Genomic DNA, 20,308 nt, shown 5'->3' on the forward strand with positions numbered 1-20,308 from the left:
GATCATATATATATAATATATGTGTGTGTGATTTGTATAGTGTTGTGTGTGTGTGGTATGTATTATATTTATATATATATATATATAATATATATAATATATATATATATATATAAAAATATATATATATATATATATATGTGTGTGTGTGTGTGTGTGTGTGTGTGTGGTGTGTGTCACCAGTAAATGATTCGTGCAGGCAAGGCTCACCTTTTACATCCACATCAGTCCTTCCACTTTAAATTATCTGTTTTTAAAGAAGACAGTTTTGGTTAGCTACTACCCAGCGTGTGTGTGTGTGTTGTGTGTGTGTGTGTGTGTGTGTGTGTGTGTGTGTGTTGTGTGTGTTGAAGGCGGGACAGTCCGTGTGGCCTGTATAAATGTATTCCTCATCTACACTACGCTGTGAGGGCTTCTTGTAAAAATGCATCAGTCTGTGTTTCAGGCCTGATTTGTCATTGTAATGCCACATAATCTTTCTTCATTAGACCATACGGGCCCACTCTCGTGCTGTGAAGAACAGCGACACAATTTCAGGATAATACCAATTAGCCGTGTCTAATTCTCCAGATTTCAACCTCTAAGCTCCTCCAGAGGAAATAACGGCTCAATGTACTTTGTATGTGTGAAAATGTTGCTGGACAGGAGGTCTTTTAGGTAGAGAGGAGCACTCACACCACGATCTGGTAGGAACGTGGGGACATTTCACCAACGGGGAACAACAGACAGTTTAGGGTGGCAGGCCGGCAGGCGTCGTTCAGTGGAGGAACTTGCAGGCATGGGATAACACATGGTTTGACTGAAAAGCAGGTGCACTGCTGCGTTCTGGATCATATGAAAGAGTTTCACTGTGCATCGTCACATCACCGCCAAGGGGCATTCAGGTTTGAATTTTAAGTTTTGTTAGCTACTATCTGTAGCTGAGGGGGAGAGGATGATGTTGTCTTTTCTGTGGGTACAGGTGGCGCTGTATAATTATCCGGACAGGTATGCAGATAATAAGACACTGTTGATGTCAGGTGTCGTTTGACCCGGGAAGGGCTCACTGTTTGTGGTTGTGATTTGATGCAGAGACTCACAAATATTGTTCTATGTTGCACAGAAAATAAAGCATCATTGTAGCATCGTGACTAACGTGTGGACTTGTAACACAAGCCCGAGAAAGATGAAATTCTGCATGTTAGGGTTGATCCTGGGTCAAACCCTCAGTAGCTCAGTAATACACTAAGCTCCTTGACACTATCAGTAAAATGTATCGTCTTCTTCTACTATTGTATCAACTGCTGTGCCAAGTGAGGATTGCAATAATCCTTTTTCTTTGACAAGATCTAGGATGTCTACATCTCCATAATTAATAATCTGTTCAACATGAAACCCTTCAATAATTGTTTGACATCTCTGAGAGCTGCTTTTTTTAATGCGCTGGAATGACAAATGCTGTTTTAGTCGTCTCGCACTGAGTCAGCTGGGCTTAGCTTGTAAATGGACCAGCAACCAGACTCCGACACAACCTTATTAGCACGTCTAAGCTTGCTTTTAATATATCTGTACCTTTTGTTTAGCACTTGTTTCCAACTGTGAAAAAGACAATTGTCGTTGTATGTGGGGGATTATGTACCCGACTGCTGGTTTCCTGCAATGTCACAGTGGCGATATGACCAAGAAGTTGGGTCTTTAATTTCCAGCAGCCTGTTTCTGTTCCACAGCTACATTTTATCGTGTACTCAGTTCTTACCTCTCAAATGCTCGTTTCAGCAAACACAGTCGTATTCATTTTGATGAAGGTTTCACAAACCTTGTCACATTTAATCATCACATCATCATCATCATCATCTCATCTTTCCGGAGATCATTGAATTTGTGGACTACTCTCATTTGTTAATCAAACAGACCCAGGGCCGCCATGATTCAGTGAACAATCATGGTCTTAAGGAAAGATGAAGCCAGAACAGATGAGCCTCACTCAAGGTCAAAAAGGTTGTTATTATAACTCTGACTGTCTTCTGATCCTATGCAAACTATCTGAACTGTCACAAAAAGATCATAAAGCAACACCAATGACAAGTTCATGGAAGAAGAGAGGAAGTACCTGGTTTCATTCACGAGGGTACCATCAAACAAGTACCACACAGACAGAAACAGGTCGTTGAAATGGACTACATTTCAAATATCTGTTATTCAACATCGCATGTGAACAAACCTTTTCTAAGCTTACTGAAGCTGAAGCTTAAAACCTGCAATCACATTTGGAAAGTGAGTAGCTTTTAATGAGGAAGAAATACACGGAAATAGTTAAATGATAAGCATCCTAAAGAATGATCAAAGATTCAACAGAGGAAAAAAATAGGTAAAAATTCGAAGTGTCCTTGGGCAAGACACTGAACCCCAAATTGCTCCCGAAGGCTGTGCCATCGGTGTGTGAATGTGTATGAATGGTTAGCTCCACAAACTGATGAGCAGTTGGCACCTTGCATGGTAGCCAATGCCATCAGTGTATGAATGTGTGTGAATGGGTGAATGAGATATGTAGTGTAGAGCGCTTTGAGTGGTCGGAAGACTAGAAAGGCGCTATATAAGTACAGTCCATTTACCATTTACCATATATATATATATATATATGTGTGTGTGTGTGTGTGTGTGTGTGTGTGTGTGTGTCACCAGTAAATGATTCTGTGCAGGCAAGGCTCACCTTTTACATCCACATCAGTCCTTCCACTTTAAATTATCTGTTTTTTAAAGAAGACAGTTTTGGTTAGCTACTACCCAGCGTGTGTGTGTGTGTTTGTGTGTGTGTGTGTGTGTGTGTGTGTGTGTTGAAGGCGGACAGTCACAGTGTGAGCCTGTATAAATGTATTCCTCATCTACACTACGCTGTGAGGGCTTCTGTTTAAAAATGCATCAGTCTGTGTTGCAGGCCTGATTTGTCATTGTAATGCCACATAATCTTTCTTCAATTAGACCATACGGGCCCACTCTCGTGCTGTGAAAGAACAGCGACACATTTTCAGGATAATACCAATTAGCCGTGTCTAATTCTCCAGATTTCAACCTCTAAGCTCCTCCAGAGGAAATACGGCTCAATGTACTTTGTAATGTGCTGAAAATGTTGCTGGACAGGAGGTCTTTATAGGTAGAGAGGAGCACTCACACACTGATCTGGTAGGAACTGGTAGGACATTTCACCAACGGGGAACAACAGACAGTTTACGGGTGGCAGGCCGGCAGGCGTCGTTCAGTGGAGGAACTCTGCAGGCATGGGATAACACATGGTTTGACTGAAAAGCAGGTGCACTGCTGCGTTCTGGATCATATGAAAGAGTTTCACTGTGCATCGTCACAGTCACCGCCAAGAGGGCATTCAAGGTTTGAATTTTAAGTTTTGTTAGCTACTATCTGTAGCTGAGGGGGAGAGGGATGATGTTGTCTTTTCCTGTGGGTACAGGTGGCGCTGTATAATTATCCAGGACACAGGTATGCAGATAATAAGACACTGTTGATGTCAGGTGTCGTTTGACCCGGGAAGGGCTCACTGTTTGTGGTTTGTGATTTGATGCAGAGACTCACAAATATTGTTCTATGTTGCACAGAAAATAAAGCATCATTGTAGCATCGTGACTAACGTGTGGACTTGTAACACACAGCCAGGAAAGATGAAATTCTAGCATGTTAGGTTGATCCTGGGTCAAACCCTCAGTAGCTCAGTAATACACTAAGCTCCTTTGACACTATCAGTAAAATAGTATCGTCTTCTTCTACTATTGTATCAACTGCTGTGCCAAGTGAGGATTGCAATAATCCTTTCTTCTTTGACAAGATCTAGGATGTCTACATCTCCATAATTAATAATCTGTTCAACATGAAAACCCTTCAATAATTGTTTGACATCTCTGAGAGCTGCTTTTTTTAATGCGCTGGAATGACAAATGCTGTTTTAGTCGTCTTGCACTGAGTCAGACTGGGCTTAGCTTGTAAATGGACCAGCAAAACCAGACTCCGACACAACCTTATTAGCACGTCTAAAGCTTGCTTATTAATATATTACTGTACCTTTTTGTTTAGCCTTGTTTCCAACTGTGAAAAAGACAAATTGTCGTTGTATGTGGGGGATTATGTACCAGACTGCTGGTTTCCTGGCAATGTCACAGTGGCGATATGACCAAGAAGTTGGGTCTTTAATTTCCAGCAGCCTGTTTCTGTTCCACAGCTACATTTTATCGTGTACTCAGTTCTTACCTCTCAAATGCTCGTTTCAGCAAACACAGTCGTATTCATTTTGAATGAAGGATTTCACAAACCTTGTCACATTTATCATCATCATCATCATCATCATCATCATCATCATCTTTCCGGAAGATCATTGAATTCTGTGGACTACTCTCATTTGTTAATCAAACAGACCCAGGGCCGCCATGATTCAGTGAACAATCATGGTCTTAAGGAAAGATGAAGCCAGAATGATGAGCCTCACTCAAGGTCAAAAAGGTTGTTATTAAACTCTGACTGTCTTCTGATCCTATGCAAACTATCTGAAGCTGTCACAAAAGAATCCATAAAGCAACACCAATGACAAGTTCATGGAAGAAGAGAGGAAGTACCTGGTTTCATTCACGAGGTACCATCAAACAAGTACCACACAGACAGGTCGTTGAAATGGACTACATTTCAAATATCTGTTATATCAACATCTGCATGTGAACAAACCTTTTCTAAAGCTTACTGAAGCTGAAGCTTAAAACCTGCAATCACATTTGGAAAGTGAGTAGCTTTTAATGAGGAAGAAATACACGGAAATAGTTAAATGATAAGCATCCTAAAGAATGATCAAAGATTCAACAGAGGAAAAAAATAGTAAAATAGCACAAGACAAGCCCAGGATCACAAAAATCTAATGCAATGTGGTTTTCTAATTCTAAGGGAGTTTCTTTCCAGCCTTTAAAACTAAGGAGAGACTCGCCTTAAGGCATCAACCAAACTGCCTTCAACAACTGACAGCAGATCCATTTGATTCAGTTTTTAAATCCGTCCTCAAATGCTACAGAAAAAGCAGTAAAGATGTTAGTGCTCAGTGTTTAGCATCCACCTGTTTCTGAAAGTTGTTATTCAACCAGTGCAGATGAAGGCTTTGTCCAGAGGTTGTCTGACACCTTTATAGGGCACTCATTGAAATACTATGAAATTCAAAAAATCACTTTAGAGTGTTATTGGGGGCCATAACCAGAGTTTGTTTCTGTTTTCAACATTAACAAAAATTTCCATTGTTTTGCAGAAAACCAATGTAAACAAAGTTAACGTATTTGGTTCCTTGCCCTTCAGTGGTGAAGAAATCCATTAAGTGTATATGTAAAATATACAACAAAAACGCCTATAAGTTGAAAGGAACATGTATGTTTCACATTAGAACATCACTTTTAGAACATAAGTGCTGATACAGACTCCTTTCTAAATAAATTGTATAACATTATACGCACATATTATAACACACGTATAACATACGCAATACAACTTTATGTACTGTATAACAGTATAACACAGAGTACAACTTTATATACTGTATAACATGGACAGTACATCTTTATGTACAGTCGTCCCTCGCTATATTGCGGTTCACTTTTCGCGGACTCACTGTTTCACGGATTTTTTTAGTGTAATTTTGCATGCTTTTTTTTACAGCGTACTGTACAGTATGAACGCGCATTGTGTTCTGCATCCTAAATTGGCTAAGGGAGAACCGCACGTGTTCTGCGTCCTGATTAACTAAGGGAGTACTGTACAAAATGTGTGTAAAAAGGTGTATAAAAGTGTGTGGTTAGGGGTTTTACGGCCTTAAAACATGTATAATAATTGTAAAACTTACTTCGCGGATTTCGTTTATTGCGGGTTATTTTTAGAACGTATCCCCCGCGATAAACGAGGGACCACTGTATAACAGTATAACATTCATCATATAACTTTATAAATTGTATAACATACACAGTACAACTTTCGACACCATTAGGATGGTACCTAATGAAGCAGTTGCGCTCACTGTTCATGCAAAGGTGGACATTGCAGACCCTGCAGACCACATTTGACCTCACAATGTTGCCTTTCCTGCTGCAGTACTTGCAGCTGAACACCTGTGTTCCGAAATCTTTCAGAGACACACTTAATGAACTCCCGTTTTTAGGTGAACCAGGCGTATGATCAAATATGGTGCCTGCATTTTTCAGGCCATAATTTCACTCATTTCCACAAGTCCTCCACAAACAACACATGTCATCACTAAGCAGTTCAGCTGGGCATCTTTAGCATCTTTTTCCAACTTCAGTGGAGAGAGACAGTTAGATGCACTCCAGGTCTCTGCTGATTGGTTGAATGTCACAGTCATGTGATATGTGATGTAGGGTGATCTCTTCTGAATGGAGTGAGGACCACATGGTTATTGGCCTCACTGAGGTACAGGAGGGGGGCCATTTGCAAAGGGTGCAGAAATGACCAAAAATAGCCACTTGCCCTATAAACGGTTAAGACTCAGACAAGACAAACAGGTTTTTATGTTTGAAACCATATGGTCAGCTGGTTTAGTCAAGTTTTTGTCACGTATCTGCCGAGTGTGCTCTGTTAGTTTACAGAGTTCAAGCAGGGAAACAAGGAACAAAAGAGACAAAGAATGTGCACACAGACTGTGCAATCGAATAGTCAGTTTTGCTAAGGAAGGTTCCTCACTGAGTGAAATGATCTGGAAGTATTAACGTAGCTACCATGATAAGAGCTGTTCGAATTCTCAAACTTTTATGTAAAGAAGCTTCAATGCTTAAAGGAGGTTGAGCAACCCTATCAGCGTAACAAACACTTCATTTGACTTCTGTGACAGGCGGACATTATTGATTTATTATTTGAATTCTGACATTGAAAATAAAGTCAGGTTTTTCCCCAGGTTGTCCACGTTCATATATTTCGTGCATGGTTAGAGCACATGGAGAGTATCTAGTAAGCATCTCAGATAAGCGTTTTGTAGTCCATCTTCTGAACTTTGTAGTTTTACTACAGATCACGTCAATAACATTTACCGTCGCGTAATGACACAGTCTAGTGTAAGAGCAGTCAGATTCTCTGAACACTGCAGTCGTCTTCTCCTAACTCCTTACGAATTCTCCTTCACATCCTTCCTTGACCTTGTGACGTTTTTCCATCAAGGTCAAGGAAAAGTAGTTAGGAAAGGACTTAGGAGGTACGTTTTTTTAACTACTTGACCGTACTCAAAGACTGAACCAGTGCTATTCAGGATAGAACAGACAATTAAAACTGGTGGGAAAGTGCAGTCCCAAAATGATGGCGCTTTACTTCCAAGGGTATAAAATATCAGTGTGCAGCTTTGTTAATTAAATGCTTCTTTTAAACGCATAGTGAATGTATTTAGTGAATTCTTTTCTAAAAGATAGAGAAACACTGTTTTATTTATCACTTGTTTTGTCAGGTAGAGGGACCCAGTCACACAAACGACTGTTTGTGAAGTTCAGCTGTCCATCATTTTCCTGCTGCCATGGAGAGCTGACAAAACACGTCTCTAATGGGAAATCAGTGCACAAGTACCCTCAGGACCATTGCTGTGTCCGTGCAGGGAAGATGACGATCAACATTAGGTCATCAAAAAAAAAAAAAATGGCCCAAGCAGCACTAGGAAACATTCTGTCTGCCAGACACTTCATACTCCAACACACCAGATGTAAAGCTGCACACTGAATAGACATGTTCACTTTGAAGTATGTCTGTTAGGGAAGTCATATTTGTCCTTTTTGATCAAACATTTGCAGAGCTGCAAACCTGCAGTTTTATATTTTTACATTGTGTTATTGCTGCTTTATAAGCAAAGAATGTGAATACTTCTTTGCACTGCACAGTGCACTGTCTGTATTTATGTAAAAGAGGTGTACATGCAGATGAGTTGCTGTGCTACACTTGTGTGAATAGCCTGTTGTGAAGTTTAACATTATAGTGAATATTAATAAACAGTATGTACCATACCAGTTGGTATAATATATAGTAGTAGCGGTTCGATCCTCCAGTCTGCATGTGGAAGTGTCCTTGAGCAAGATACTAAACCCCAAATTGCTCCTGAAGGCTAAATCATCGGTGTGTGAATGTGTATAAAACTGATGAGCAGTTGGCACCTTGTATGGCAGTCAGTGCCATCAGTGTATGAATGTGTGTGGATGGGTGAATGAAATATGTAGCGTAAAAGAGTTTTGAGTGGTCAGAAGACTAGAAAGGCATTATATAAGTACAGTCCATTTACCATTTAACAGCAGTATATAGTAATAGTCTGTGAGTGATTCTCAGGGTGTAGCTAACTGAACCGACTCAGCCCCAGGATGCCAGGAGCCAAAACTCGTCAAGAAAACCACCTTGTTAGGCTACTGAATGGGGGTGTACCACGCATGTGCTATTGGCTAATTTACAGGACCCACACCCCAACTCCTCCATCACCATTTTTACACTTTTAATTTGCACACTAGCAATTCTCTCTGTTGTTGCTTTTCTCTGCAGCCAGCCAGCCAGAAATAAACCTACACTAAATACCACTGGAGGCTGTCAAACAAACCCTGGTTCAGATGCCAATACTGTCCCATCCAAACTAGTGAATTATTAATAGCCGGTAAAAAGTGTGAAATACTGCATGAAATATTTATCACACCATACATTGTTGCGTGTCTTTACGGATGTTACATTATTGTAAAGAGAAAAATGATGGATAGAAAGATAGACAGGGATGCAGGAGGCTTTAAGTGGTGCTATAAGGACGGCAGCAGAGGAGCTGTCTGTGGGAGCACACTGAAAGCAGGAAATGGCAACCAGGGGGGTCCAAGGAAGATACAAGAGGACATCAGACTGTGCTGTGGTTAGAGTGATTGGACAGAATGAAGATGAGGAAAACAAATTACACTTACTGAAAAATCACCCCAAAGGTTACCCTGAAATTCAGTTAAACCCATATTAAAACATATTATGTTTTGTAGTATATTGTATGCTCTAATTAAGCAATATTACACGAGAGCATGTGCTTTAATATCATTACTGGCACAACAGTGATGCGGTCAGCTGTTAGCATCACTGAAGTGCCAATAATAAGTCAAACCTCACTCTTGAGTGTATTATTGTGATTATACAACAATTAACAACTAAAATAAAATACATAATCAAAAGATATTGTGTTTTGGGGCAATTTTCTCTCAAAATAAACTTTTCTTTGCTCGCCATTTCTGTTCTGATCTCTGTTTCTTTGGAGATACACTGCAGGTCTGACTAATACCTGGAAAACACTCAGTCACAGCAGTAGACTCCTATATGTAATGGAACCCAGTTCACTACTCCAGCAAGTAGCCCGAGCCTTAGTAACAACCAAGCAACGGAGACGCTTTCTAGTCCTGTCAAAGCTTAAGGAGATCGTGGAGTTTCCCAAACTGAATAAATAGCGACATATAAACACTAAACTGCTTTGCTAGTTCAGTCGTGTAGTGACTCAGATATCTGCTGACAAAGAGATTTTTCCATGGACACATTTGGCTCCTCAGTCCGTGAAGTCAGTGACTCACCGGCACAGCTGATGGAGGAGGATCCAAACATTTCAGTAACTCCACAGCGTTGTAAAGTCCAAAGGTCAAAATGTATTGAACAAACATCGATGTAATCAAAATGAACAACATGTTTTTATTTAACCAAATATTCCTCTTCAGTCCATATTAGTCCACTTTTAGTCTTTAAAACAATATTTTCTCTGAGCTCACTGAACTGACTGATCCCTGATGTGCTGCACACAAATGAGGTACACACCTGTATTAACGAGGTACACACCTGTATTAACGAGGTACATGCCTGTATTAACGAGGTACACGCCTGTATTAACGAGGTACACGCCTGTATTAACGAGGTACACACCTGTATTAACGATTTACACGCCTGTATTAATGAGGTACACACCTGTATTAACGAGGTACATGCCTGTATTAACAAGGTACACACCTATATTAACGAGGTACAAGCCTGTATTAACGAGGTACACACCTATATTAACGAGGTGGTCTAACAGCTCCATAACACAGAATATTCATAAAAAAAAGTTGAAATTGTAAATTCAGATGTATTACTTTATTAAAGTTCCAGACTTTAATGAAGTAAGAGACTTCCAGTGGACTTATTTGTATTTGTTTACATGTTATAGATTTTCAGGACATGACAATGTGGAGATGGATGAGTCAGCTGTGCTGTCATGCTGATTAAAGCACATTCTAAACGTCTAGTTGACCAATCAGATAGCTTGGTTGGACCTACTCGTTGTAATAGTAACTGAATAAAAATCTATTTCATTCACTTTTATTTGAAATGAGATGATGGCAGAATAAAACCATGCATCATTAGATGTTGTCAACTGAAAACTATCCTCTCCTCTCTGCATGACTTTCTTTACTGTGTGTGTTGCGATAGATTGCACTTTTCTCATTCACATTTATTCAGCGTTTCTGCACAGCCAAAACAAGCCAAGTTCTGATCTCACATACAGTTCAATCAACACATTTACAACTCGGCTGTTCAGATTGAAAGTACACGTGGGCACTCCAATTGGTTTGGCATATTAACAATTTCAGTATAGTTGTATTCAGGCGATATCACTGCAAAACATTGACAAAAGAGAAAAGCAGAGGCACTTTGTGCAGATCTTTACTTTTAATGTAAAGCAAGGCGAACAGAAGAATACGGAGCTGCAGGTGACAGAGGATGCAGATGCAGTGTGGTGCGTCTGTTCTGCAGTCAGGTTCAGTTTTTCTGTCACAACACAGTCTGTCAGAAGCCAAAATACAATTTCAGTAATATTAAAGCGAGCTCTCTGCAGTTTATCTACACTGCAGATCTGACGGCAGCCATGTGGGAAATCAGATCAAAGAATTGCTCAAACTGCAAGACCTGCCAGAAATGTATCAGAACATCCACCTGAGCCAATTGTCTGACTGTTCGGACAATTAATCCTCAATGATTAATTACACTACAGTGTCTGTCCAGAATCAGGTAAACAGCATGATTTGTTTGCCATTGTTCACTTTCCTTTTAGCTCTATTGATCCACACACACAATGCAATACAATGATCGTCTCTAACTTTGTCTGTCTTATTTTTGCCGTTGCAAGTAGTGCACTGTAGGTCTGACACTGGAAGCATCTGCCTGCTGCTGCTACAAACTAGGGTGATGATTAAAGGAGAGCTTTCAGGTTGCACTAAAAGCGACATCCTATTTCATGTACTGTAGAACATTTGATTCAGTTTTCTATAGAAATGTTTCAGCTTTAATATAGACTGAGACAGGTTTAATAGAATATTACCCCTGCAGCCATCCCTTCAACTCCGTCCAATCCACAGTGGACAACACTGATTACACCTTCTGAGTGACTACACTGACTAATAAGGTGGAGAAGAAAAATTACCAGGGTGGTAATGGAAGGGCAGACAGTTGCCCCTGGTGAAATAATAAATCCATTAGTATGTCCTACTCCATATAAAAACAAGTAAAAAGGTTAATGTAAGTGATGGCTTCTCCTTTCTTCCTGCAGCCAGAGATATTTATGGAAGTTGAAATATAACCTGGAGATGTCTGTATCCATGCTGCTGCCGGGGTTTGACTCCCTGTTCTGTTTAATTCACTACTTGGATTAGCTCAGTGTGGACTGGAAATGTACACATTAGCGATAACAGCATACATGGAGAGCATTGTGCTCTCTGCTCATGCCTCCAGTTAGAAAGCATGTAATGTTTTATTGGTTGTTTTCGACCAGCTGCCCTCATTCTGAAAACCATCCAGTGTATCAGCATTTCTTAAGGGAATGCTGCCATCTAGTGTTCAGGGAGAGACTACAACGACTGCAGCAGACAGAAGGATTTGGAGATAAGCTGGTTAGAATCCAGCATCTCATCTGATATGAACTAATATGGTCTTAAGACACACTGTGTAAACACACACCTGACAGACCTCACCCCACAGCCTTCGTTCAAATCTTTTTTTCTGTTTAAAAAGTAAATGATTATTTACACACAGAGGCAAACTGAGAAAGAGTTGAAATGAATATAATTGGGCGGCTGACACTAAAATTATATATAGTATAATTATTAGTATGACATCTTTCACAAATGTTTATAGAGAGAAGAACCACAATCACAACTATCAATCATATATAAATTATATGATTTATTTTCCTGTGAACATCAGTGAAGTCTGTAGCTGAAGTAGTCGGGGTACAGGGAGTACTGTGTTATCATGGACACTAACTGACAGTGGTAATAAATTCATGAATGTGATAACTACTGAGCAAAGCAGAATAAAACAAAGTCAAAGGTGTGGTATGTTTGTGTAACCAGCAGAAACTGTTGGGTACACCCACATAGACAATACCGTCACTATAAATATCAACCCTTCACCCTGACCTTTCACCTTTCTGCTTCCAGGTATGCTCCTCTTGGCAAACTGTTTGGCATCGCTATAAGACCCCCTTGGCTGCACTCGTATGAAAACACAGACGTGATGGTCCACTCGGTTGGATTCACCACGGTTAAAAGATAGGCTACTGTTGCTTTGCCTGTTTTTTAATTATCTTTTATATTGTTCTATTTATTGTTTATTTTATTCTCTGTTTTAATTATAAGTGTTCATAGAATGACCGGAACCGCACCGTTTTTTTTGGACATTTTGATTGATTTGGTTCAGGTTTTAACCGAAAAATTGTGTGTATGCACCTTATGTTGTGTTAACTGTTTTTGCTGTCTTTGCCAAGTCAATGTTTTATTTATGATTTAATTGATTTGTTTAGTTTTGAACTTTGTTGTCTATAAAATATATATTAATTTTTTATAAGCACATCTCTGATTTTAATCTGCGTGGGCTTGCCTGGGTGGGGACCCATTGTAAGATACTCTTGAAATATCCATGATGAAATAAATCCAATACGGAACAGTAAATCTTTGGCTGATAGTCCCAAGGTGGTGTTGTCAAACAAATTTACCAGTTAGTATTTTAGCCAAGGCCTCTTTTGGGTGAGGCGCTGGAAAATAGAATAACCAGATTCACAGAAACTTTCTGAACTTTCAGACTGGATAGCTGCAGGCCGCTGCCAACTGAAGCTAAGGGCAACACTGCTGCAGACACTTGGGTGCAATTACTGATTCTGATCTGACTTTCTAGAGACAGTGTATTCTGTTTTACAGTAAGGTGGGAAAAACAAATGTATGGATCTATATTTCTCTCTCTCTCTCTCTCTCTCTCTCTCTCTCTCTCTCTCTCTGACAGACGACATCATTCTCTATCTCTCAACTAACTTTTAAACTTACTTTTTAAACTTCCACTCTCACCCGAGCAAAGCAGACACTCTGTGGGTCATGTCCTCTATCTACATTTTCACTGCTTAGTGACTGGCTCAACTAGCTTTCATCTTCAGAAACTAAGATAACACCTTGAGCTCATTCCATTTCCACACTTAAAGGTCTTAAGCACACCTTGTTTTAAGACTGAAATATGCACAATCCCCAATTCCTCCAAATTGGGCCTGCACTCAGAACAGTCATTCTATAGTTTCAGTCTCACGTGCATGTATCTTGGGAAAAAAAAAAAAAAAACTCTGATGTTTGAACTGGCTTCCTCTGTATTTCAGAATTGATTACATATGCTGGTATCTCCACTGGTTGACATTCTCTCATTCAACAGTGTACAGTATGTTTGACATCATCACTATCATAACCTGATTTTTTACATCTGACTCTCTGATTGTTCTAAGTTAAATGAAACACATGTGTGGTGAATATACAGTATAAAAGTTTCTTTAATTATACATTTGTTTGTTTTTATAATTGTATGATTCATAAATGATTTTTCTTTGTGCTCCTGCTTCTGTAACAACCCACATTCCCGTTCTTCTGGCACCACTGGTTCTGCTCTTGGCTGCTTTTAATTTGGTGAAAGAGAAATTCAACCGTGTTAAAATGACCACAGCTTTAAATGTACATGACTGTATAATGTCTGGTGTAATTCACTGAGCAGACATAAGAGGGCACTAAATGCTCCAAAAGAAACAAGACGGCGAGCTCAGTGCTTTGACTGACTTGACACAGATCCTCTGCTGATGTAAAGGGAGCAGGGCTGATGGTGTCATCCTCAAAGTAATAATCCAACTGTTCTCAGACAAAACTAAACTTAACTTACTAAACATAAACAATTTTTATCTATTTTTTTATCTACAAATTTCATTCGTTTTCAGTTAATTCATCAAACTGTAACTCCATCTGTCTGTAGAACATACCTGAGGGACAGCGAGTCAGATGCAGAGGGAGCGGTCCGGAGTCTGACGGGTGTTTCTCAGTGTTTACATGTGTCTTTGTTCATTTCTCAATGTAAGAATTTATTTTCCACTACTTATTTGAAGAAAATTTGAAGAATAGATTTGATATGTTGTCATTTGTCTTTTCTTTGACGAGCATCCAGAAGAACACTCACACCTCTTTTGAAACGAACAGAAAGAGCAACAAGTGTGTCCTGGTGGTTTGAGTTACAACTCTTTATATCATATCATATATCTGATTTTAAGAAGCCCCTTTGTCTGTCTGAATTGTCTGACATGTTTCTGTACAGTTTGACGTCTTGTAATAATTTAAATCATAAATCAAATACAGTACATCAGTTTTGTGTTGTCACTTGTCTGTAGTTACAGAATTTTGCCTCCAGGGGGCAGCACAACAACACTGTGTCTAAGTAAAGCAGTAAAAGAAGAATTAAATGGAAATCAGTATATTTGTAACTCAAATCAGAAATACTGTGAATGTTTCATCAAATTAATTATATTTATTATTCGTATATGTACATGTATTATATATTTATGTATGTATAAATATTTTTCTGAAACATATTCACATAATTTTTCTACTTTGTTTTGTTTTGTCTGTAAATATAATTCTATATTCTATATATACACACACAGGATGTATAAAGTATCATTAAATAAATGTAAAGTACTGAAGTACAGTACTTGAGTAAATGCTCTTGTTGACTTTGCACCAGTAGAAATAAAGGACTAAACTTGATACTGTTGATGTCTTTTAGTTGTGTCCATGTCACAGGTTTGAACTCAGTTTGTCTCCCCATGTGCTGTCTGTCTGTCTGTCTGATGCTGATTGTTGATGCAGCACCACCTGCCGTCCAAACCAACGAACTAACAGCTGAAGTCAGATCTGCTCTCCGTCTGTTGTTGAATCACATCACAGATGTCCTTCCATGTTCTTCACAGTGGTAGTAGTGGCAGTGGTATTTTCTGTTGAAGGCAAAGTACAGAAGTATTTATACCTAAAGTATTCAGAGCAAAGCGGTCATTGTCTAGATGTCAGCAGTATTTTACAGTTTTTCTCAAATGTTAAAAAGCCCATCGGCTGAACAAAGTTCTCAGTTGCCTGAACTCATTTAGCTAATTGTGCAGTCTGTTGTCATCTTAAACCATTTCACATGGTAAAACACAATGGGCAGATCTCACTTAGACTTTTCAGCAAAACTCTAAACACATTCTGCACTCTAATGCACATCATCCAAATGTGTAAATACAAATAGAGCACACATGTCATTGATTAAACACAACCACTCAAAATTGATTTCACTTGTTTCAAATGATGTGACACCACCAATATGAGCCAGATCAGAGAGCAAACAGGTTGTTGAAGGTGGGAAAGTGAAAGTTTGAGAATAAATAGAAGAAACTATGTGAGAGGACGAGTGCGTATGTGAGATGGAGGACGAGGAGGAAGAGGAAGACAAAGAGTGGAAATATCCAATGAAATTCAAGCAACAACCATAGAGCATGTTCTTGTCCATGGACTGACAAGGAAGGAAGCAGGACTTAGAGTGCATCACAATCTGAGCTGATTTTCTGTGTCCACCATCGTAAGAACATTCAGAGAAGAGAACAGGTTCAGTATACTGCTGTATTTTTGTGATTGCAGATTTACTGTACTACCCAACATGCAGCTGAACATTGTGCTTTCCATTTGTTTACAGTACTGACTGCTCGATAGATTTGTTTACAGTACTGACTGCTCGATAGATTTTGACTGGTTGCAGGTTGATATCAACAGAGAAGAAGAATTACAGTATCACAGAGACATACAGTAGGACAAGTTTGTGAGATGCAGGGTACAGTACTGTAGAAACAGGGGTACAAGGAGGAAGAACAAAAACTGCAAAGAGCGAAGCAGAGTAGTAATTTCTGATCAATTTCGAGCTACTATGATAGAACATGTTTTTATTCATGATATAAAAATATGAAATTTGTTTAAATATTAAAAATGTACTTCTCCCTGAGAACTGCATGTTTTGAACAATGTTCTGCTTGATAGGGTATATTATTTTGATCGCTGTGTTTATGATTTGAGAGCAGTGTTTGATTTTGAGCACAGGTAAAACAGTTTTAAGGTGAAAGTTGCATGCAAGTTGCATGAGTCGGAGGTTTTGTAAATAGTTCTTGAAGATGAGGTTTTGTGTTTAATGTTTTAAGAAAATAGATCAAGGTTTCAGAAATAGTGTTCTAGCAACTGAGAAAATCTTTAATATTTTACAGTTTAATGACAATATTTTGCAGATTTCTGTATCTATGAGAATTATACTTATAGAAAGTAAAAAATAGTGGACTTGTTTCAGTGTATCAGTGAGTCAGATTGACTCAAAAGCTGTATGAAACACTGAACTCCCAAGATGAGATCAATTACAGTAGACCTGGAGTGTGTTCTGTGATGAGCTGTGAAGAGGTGAGGTCATGTACCCTTCTTGAGATTGAGAGTAGAACTGCTATTATGTTATTGTAAAGAGAGATGCAGGATCACAAAAACATCACGCTGGACAGGAGGTGTGCCGAAAAACAGGTTGACTTTTATTCTTGTATTAAACAAAGAAGGTCTTTTAACAAAGACAAACGAGGTGCTGCTCTGCTCATGGCATTCCACAAAAAAACTACTAACCAACCCAAAAATCATTCTCAACATATATATGTTCAAATCCAGTTCAAATCAGCCTATCAGAGTAGATCTGGGAAAAGGACAACAGACATGATTAACAAAAAAAAACATAATTTTCTTGATTTGATTGTCCCAACAAATACATATTAAATTCTGCAATATAAAACCAAAAATACAGTACATTCAGAATTAATCTATGAAATGTACAACATGAACAATTTAATTTAATTAACTGAAATATTTCCACCCATTCCACCTTCCAATCAAAACAAAACCCCACTTCCTTTTAGTCTCCATAAAAGGGTACTTATAGAGGTGTGCTCTCTCTTTACTCCCATGCCCAGAAGCACAGAGGATTGGAACCAGGTGACAAACAAACCATTGTTTAATTGTAAGCGATAAAAATGTATATAGCAAACAGTGAGGGAGTTAGCACTTCTTCACATATGTCCATAGAACTTGTGTCAGCAGATGGAGATCTGTAGACCCCTGACACAGATACTGAAACCTCAACAAACATTTTGCTATGGTGACAGAAACATGATTGACTTATAACCAGCCCACCCTGCTTTTGGTCTATTATATGTGAGTTATAATCCTTCTGAGCTACAAGTCCTCTCCAGCACTAATATCTAACTTCTGAAGTAAACTTCTGATTTAAATGAATTAGGCCTGGGAGAGCCTGTATGATGCCTGTATGAAGGCCTGAGCAGTTACTAAAGCCTGACAAACTTAAAGGCTTTCATAATAAAGCGACCTACAAATAGTGATAAAAACTACAGTATATAGAATTAACAGAGGTTGTAGACACTGAATGAAGATCACAGAATTAGCAGAGGTAGTGCAAATTAGTCAAAAGTGACAATAACAGAGTGTGCAGCAGTCAGTGCAAGAGATTGTCAATAGTTTCTTTCCCTGTGTGTCCTCCTGTCCTGGCTGAGAGATGTTGTACAGTCTGGATGTTCTACAGGCAGGATTGAGACAGCAGTCTGCCACTGAACACACTCCTCTGCCTGATCGTGTTGTGCAGAGGGTGGTGGGTGTTGTCCAGTATGGACAACAGTTGTCCAGGGTCCTTCTCTCTGCCACAGTCACCAGAGAGTCCAGCTCTGTGCCCACCACTGAGCCAGCCCTCCTCACCAGTCTATCCAGTCGGACGGCGTCCCTCTTCTTGCTGCTTCCTCCCCAGCACACCACAGCGTAGAAGAGGACGCTGGCCACCACAGACTGCTAAAACATCTGCATCAGTTGTTTGCAGATGTTGGAGGGCACAGTCCTATATGACCTTCAGTGGTGGAAAGTAACTACGGTAAATACATTTACTTAATACTCTACTTAAGTACAAATTGAAGGTATCTGTACTTTACTTGAGTATTTCCATTTATGACACTTTTTACTGCACTACATTTATCTGACAGCTTTTTGTCGGACAGTCCCCCTAAGAGTCTCTGGTTGGACTCCAGAGAGAGGCCATGAAGGAAGAAACAACCAGGTCCAGATGACCATTTTCACTTTGAAGGGATTTCTCCAGGAACACATCCAGAGATAGGTCATCATTTCCAAAATACTGAGAGATCTATGGTTTTGAGTCACTTTGTATATAAGTCCTTCAGTACCTCTGTCTTCTTGTTGTGGAACATGTAGACTGCAGCCAGAAACTCCTGAACGCTCAGATGAACAAAGCAGTAGACTGTTTTCTAAAAGATCACACTCTCTCTTTTGAAGATCTGTGTACAAACTCCTGGGTACACCGAGGCCTCTGTGACATCCAGACCACACTGCTCCAGGTCTTCTTGGTAGAACATGATGTTTCCTTTCTCCAGCTGTTCAAACACCAGCTTCCCCAGTTTCAGAAGAACCTCCCTGTCAGCCTCCATCAGCTCATGTGGACTCGTTTCATGTCCTTCATCGTACTTCTTCTTCTTCCTCTTTGTCTGAACCAGCAGGAAGTGTGAGTACATGTCAGTCAGGGTCTTAGGCAGCTCTCCTCTGTGGTCTGTGGTCAACATGTGGTCCAGAACTGTAGCAGTGATCCAGCAGAAGACTGGGATCAGACACATGATGTTACGACCAGATATAGGGGTATGAGGCAGTAACATAAAACCAAGATGTTGTGTTTAATAAACAAAGGAGTTTTATTAAATGAAAGTTCAAATCATTTAACAAAAGGAGGTGAGGCAAAAGGGAAGAAAGGGCGAGCGAGTGCTGTTTAAAAGAACAAAAAGAAAAAAGAACAAACACAACAAACAACACTCTAAACAGAGCCTATACTATTCTATGTTGAAAACCAAAACAAGAAACAAAAACCTCACAAAAACCTCAGCTAGATCTGATGCTAAATAACAAAATACACATCAAAAAGAGCACCCCTGAACTAATGAGCCTAACAAAAGTATTCTCAATCAGTAAATCATAAACTAAACCCTTCCCAGTCCCAGTAATTCAACACAAAACAAACCTCCTCAAACAACACGAGTTAACGTTCACAATTAGTAATGCCGAGGCGAGCTCACAAACACTACAGACAAAGACAAGCCGCCCCGATGCTCAGACGGCTTCAGTTTAAATGGCCGTGATGCTGATTGCTGGGCCCTCTCATTGGCGGTACGGGAAGGATGCCGCACCATTCCCGGCCCAGCACGACTCACGGACGCGTGTCGATATTGACCCTGCCTCCTCCAGTTGGGGCCAACCGGGAACCGGCAACCGCACACCTGTATTTACCTATGGGACAGACACTACACACAAACAATATGCTGGGGCGAAACGGCGTAACACATGATGTGGCGGCTCCTGGAGGTCTTGATGTGTGAGATGATTCTGCTGGACAGATCTTCATCACTGACTCTGCTCCTGAAGTACTCTTCTAAGTAAGCCTCTGCGTCTCCAAATAAACGTATTGTGATGAAATGCAGCAGGTTACATTTTAAAGATGGGCAGTCTTATTTTGTACAGTGCTGGTCTGACTGGCTGTCTGCAGTCCAGGTATTGTTCTGGATCTTTCTCCACACTGGGGACAGGAGGAGTCTCCTGATGAAGCAGACCAGTATGAGGTGATGCAGTGTCTGCAGAACCAGTGTCCACAGCTGGTAGAGACCGGATCCTTCAGGACGTCCTGACACCAAACACAGCAGGACGGCTGCTCCTCCACAGGAACATGACTCCTCTTCCTCTCTCTGTGAAGACATTTCTTTATCAGTCAAATAATTTGTTGATTGTTGGTGAAACATATCAAGATTTGGAGGACACTGTCTGGAAGCTCAGATGTTCACAGAGAAGAGTAAAAGTGTTGTTACTTTTCTGTT

The 20,308-nt window shown here is 39.8% G+C and overlaps 1 protein-coding gene across 1 annotated transcript; it reads right to left on the reverse strand.

The window, feature by feature from the left end:
• Positions 1-18,639: 18,639 nt before the first annotated feature.
• Positions 18,640-19,864, reverse strand: LOC109141978 (protein NLRC3). Its single transcript, XM_019274251.2, has 2 exons — positions 19,787-19,864; positions 18,640-19,066 (listed from the first exon to the last, which is right to left on the reverse strand). The coding sequence occupies exon 2, from the start codon at positions 19,061-19,063 to the stop codon at positions 18,701-18,703; it is 363 nt and encodes a 120-aa protein (XP_019129796.1). The 5' UTR covers positions 19,064-19,066; positions 19,787-19,864; the 3' UTR covers positions 18,640-18,700.
• Between the last annotated feature and the right edge of the window lie 444 nt (positions 19,865-20,308).

The sequence above is a fragment of the Larimichthys crocea genome, chromosome II (genome assembly GCF_000972845.2).
Source record: "Larimichthys crocea isolate SSNF chromosome II, L_crocea_2.0, whole genome shotgun sequence".
NCBI lineage: Eukaryota > Metazoa > Chordata > Actinopteri > Sciaenidae > Larimichthys > Larimichthys crocea.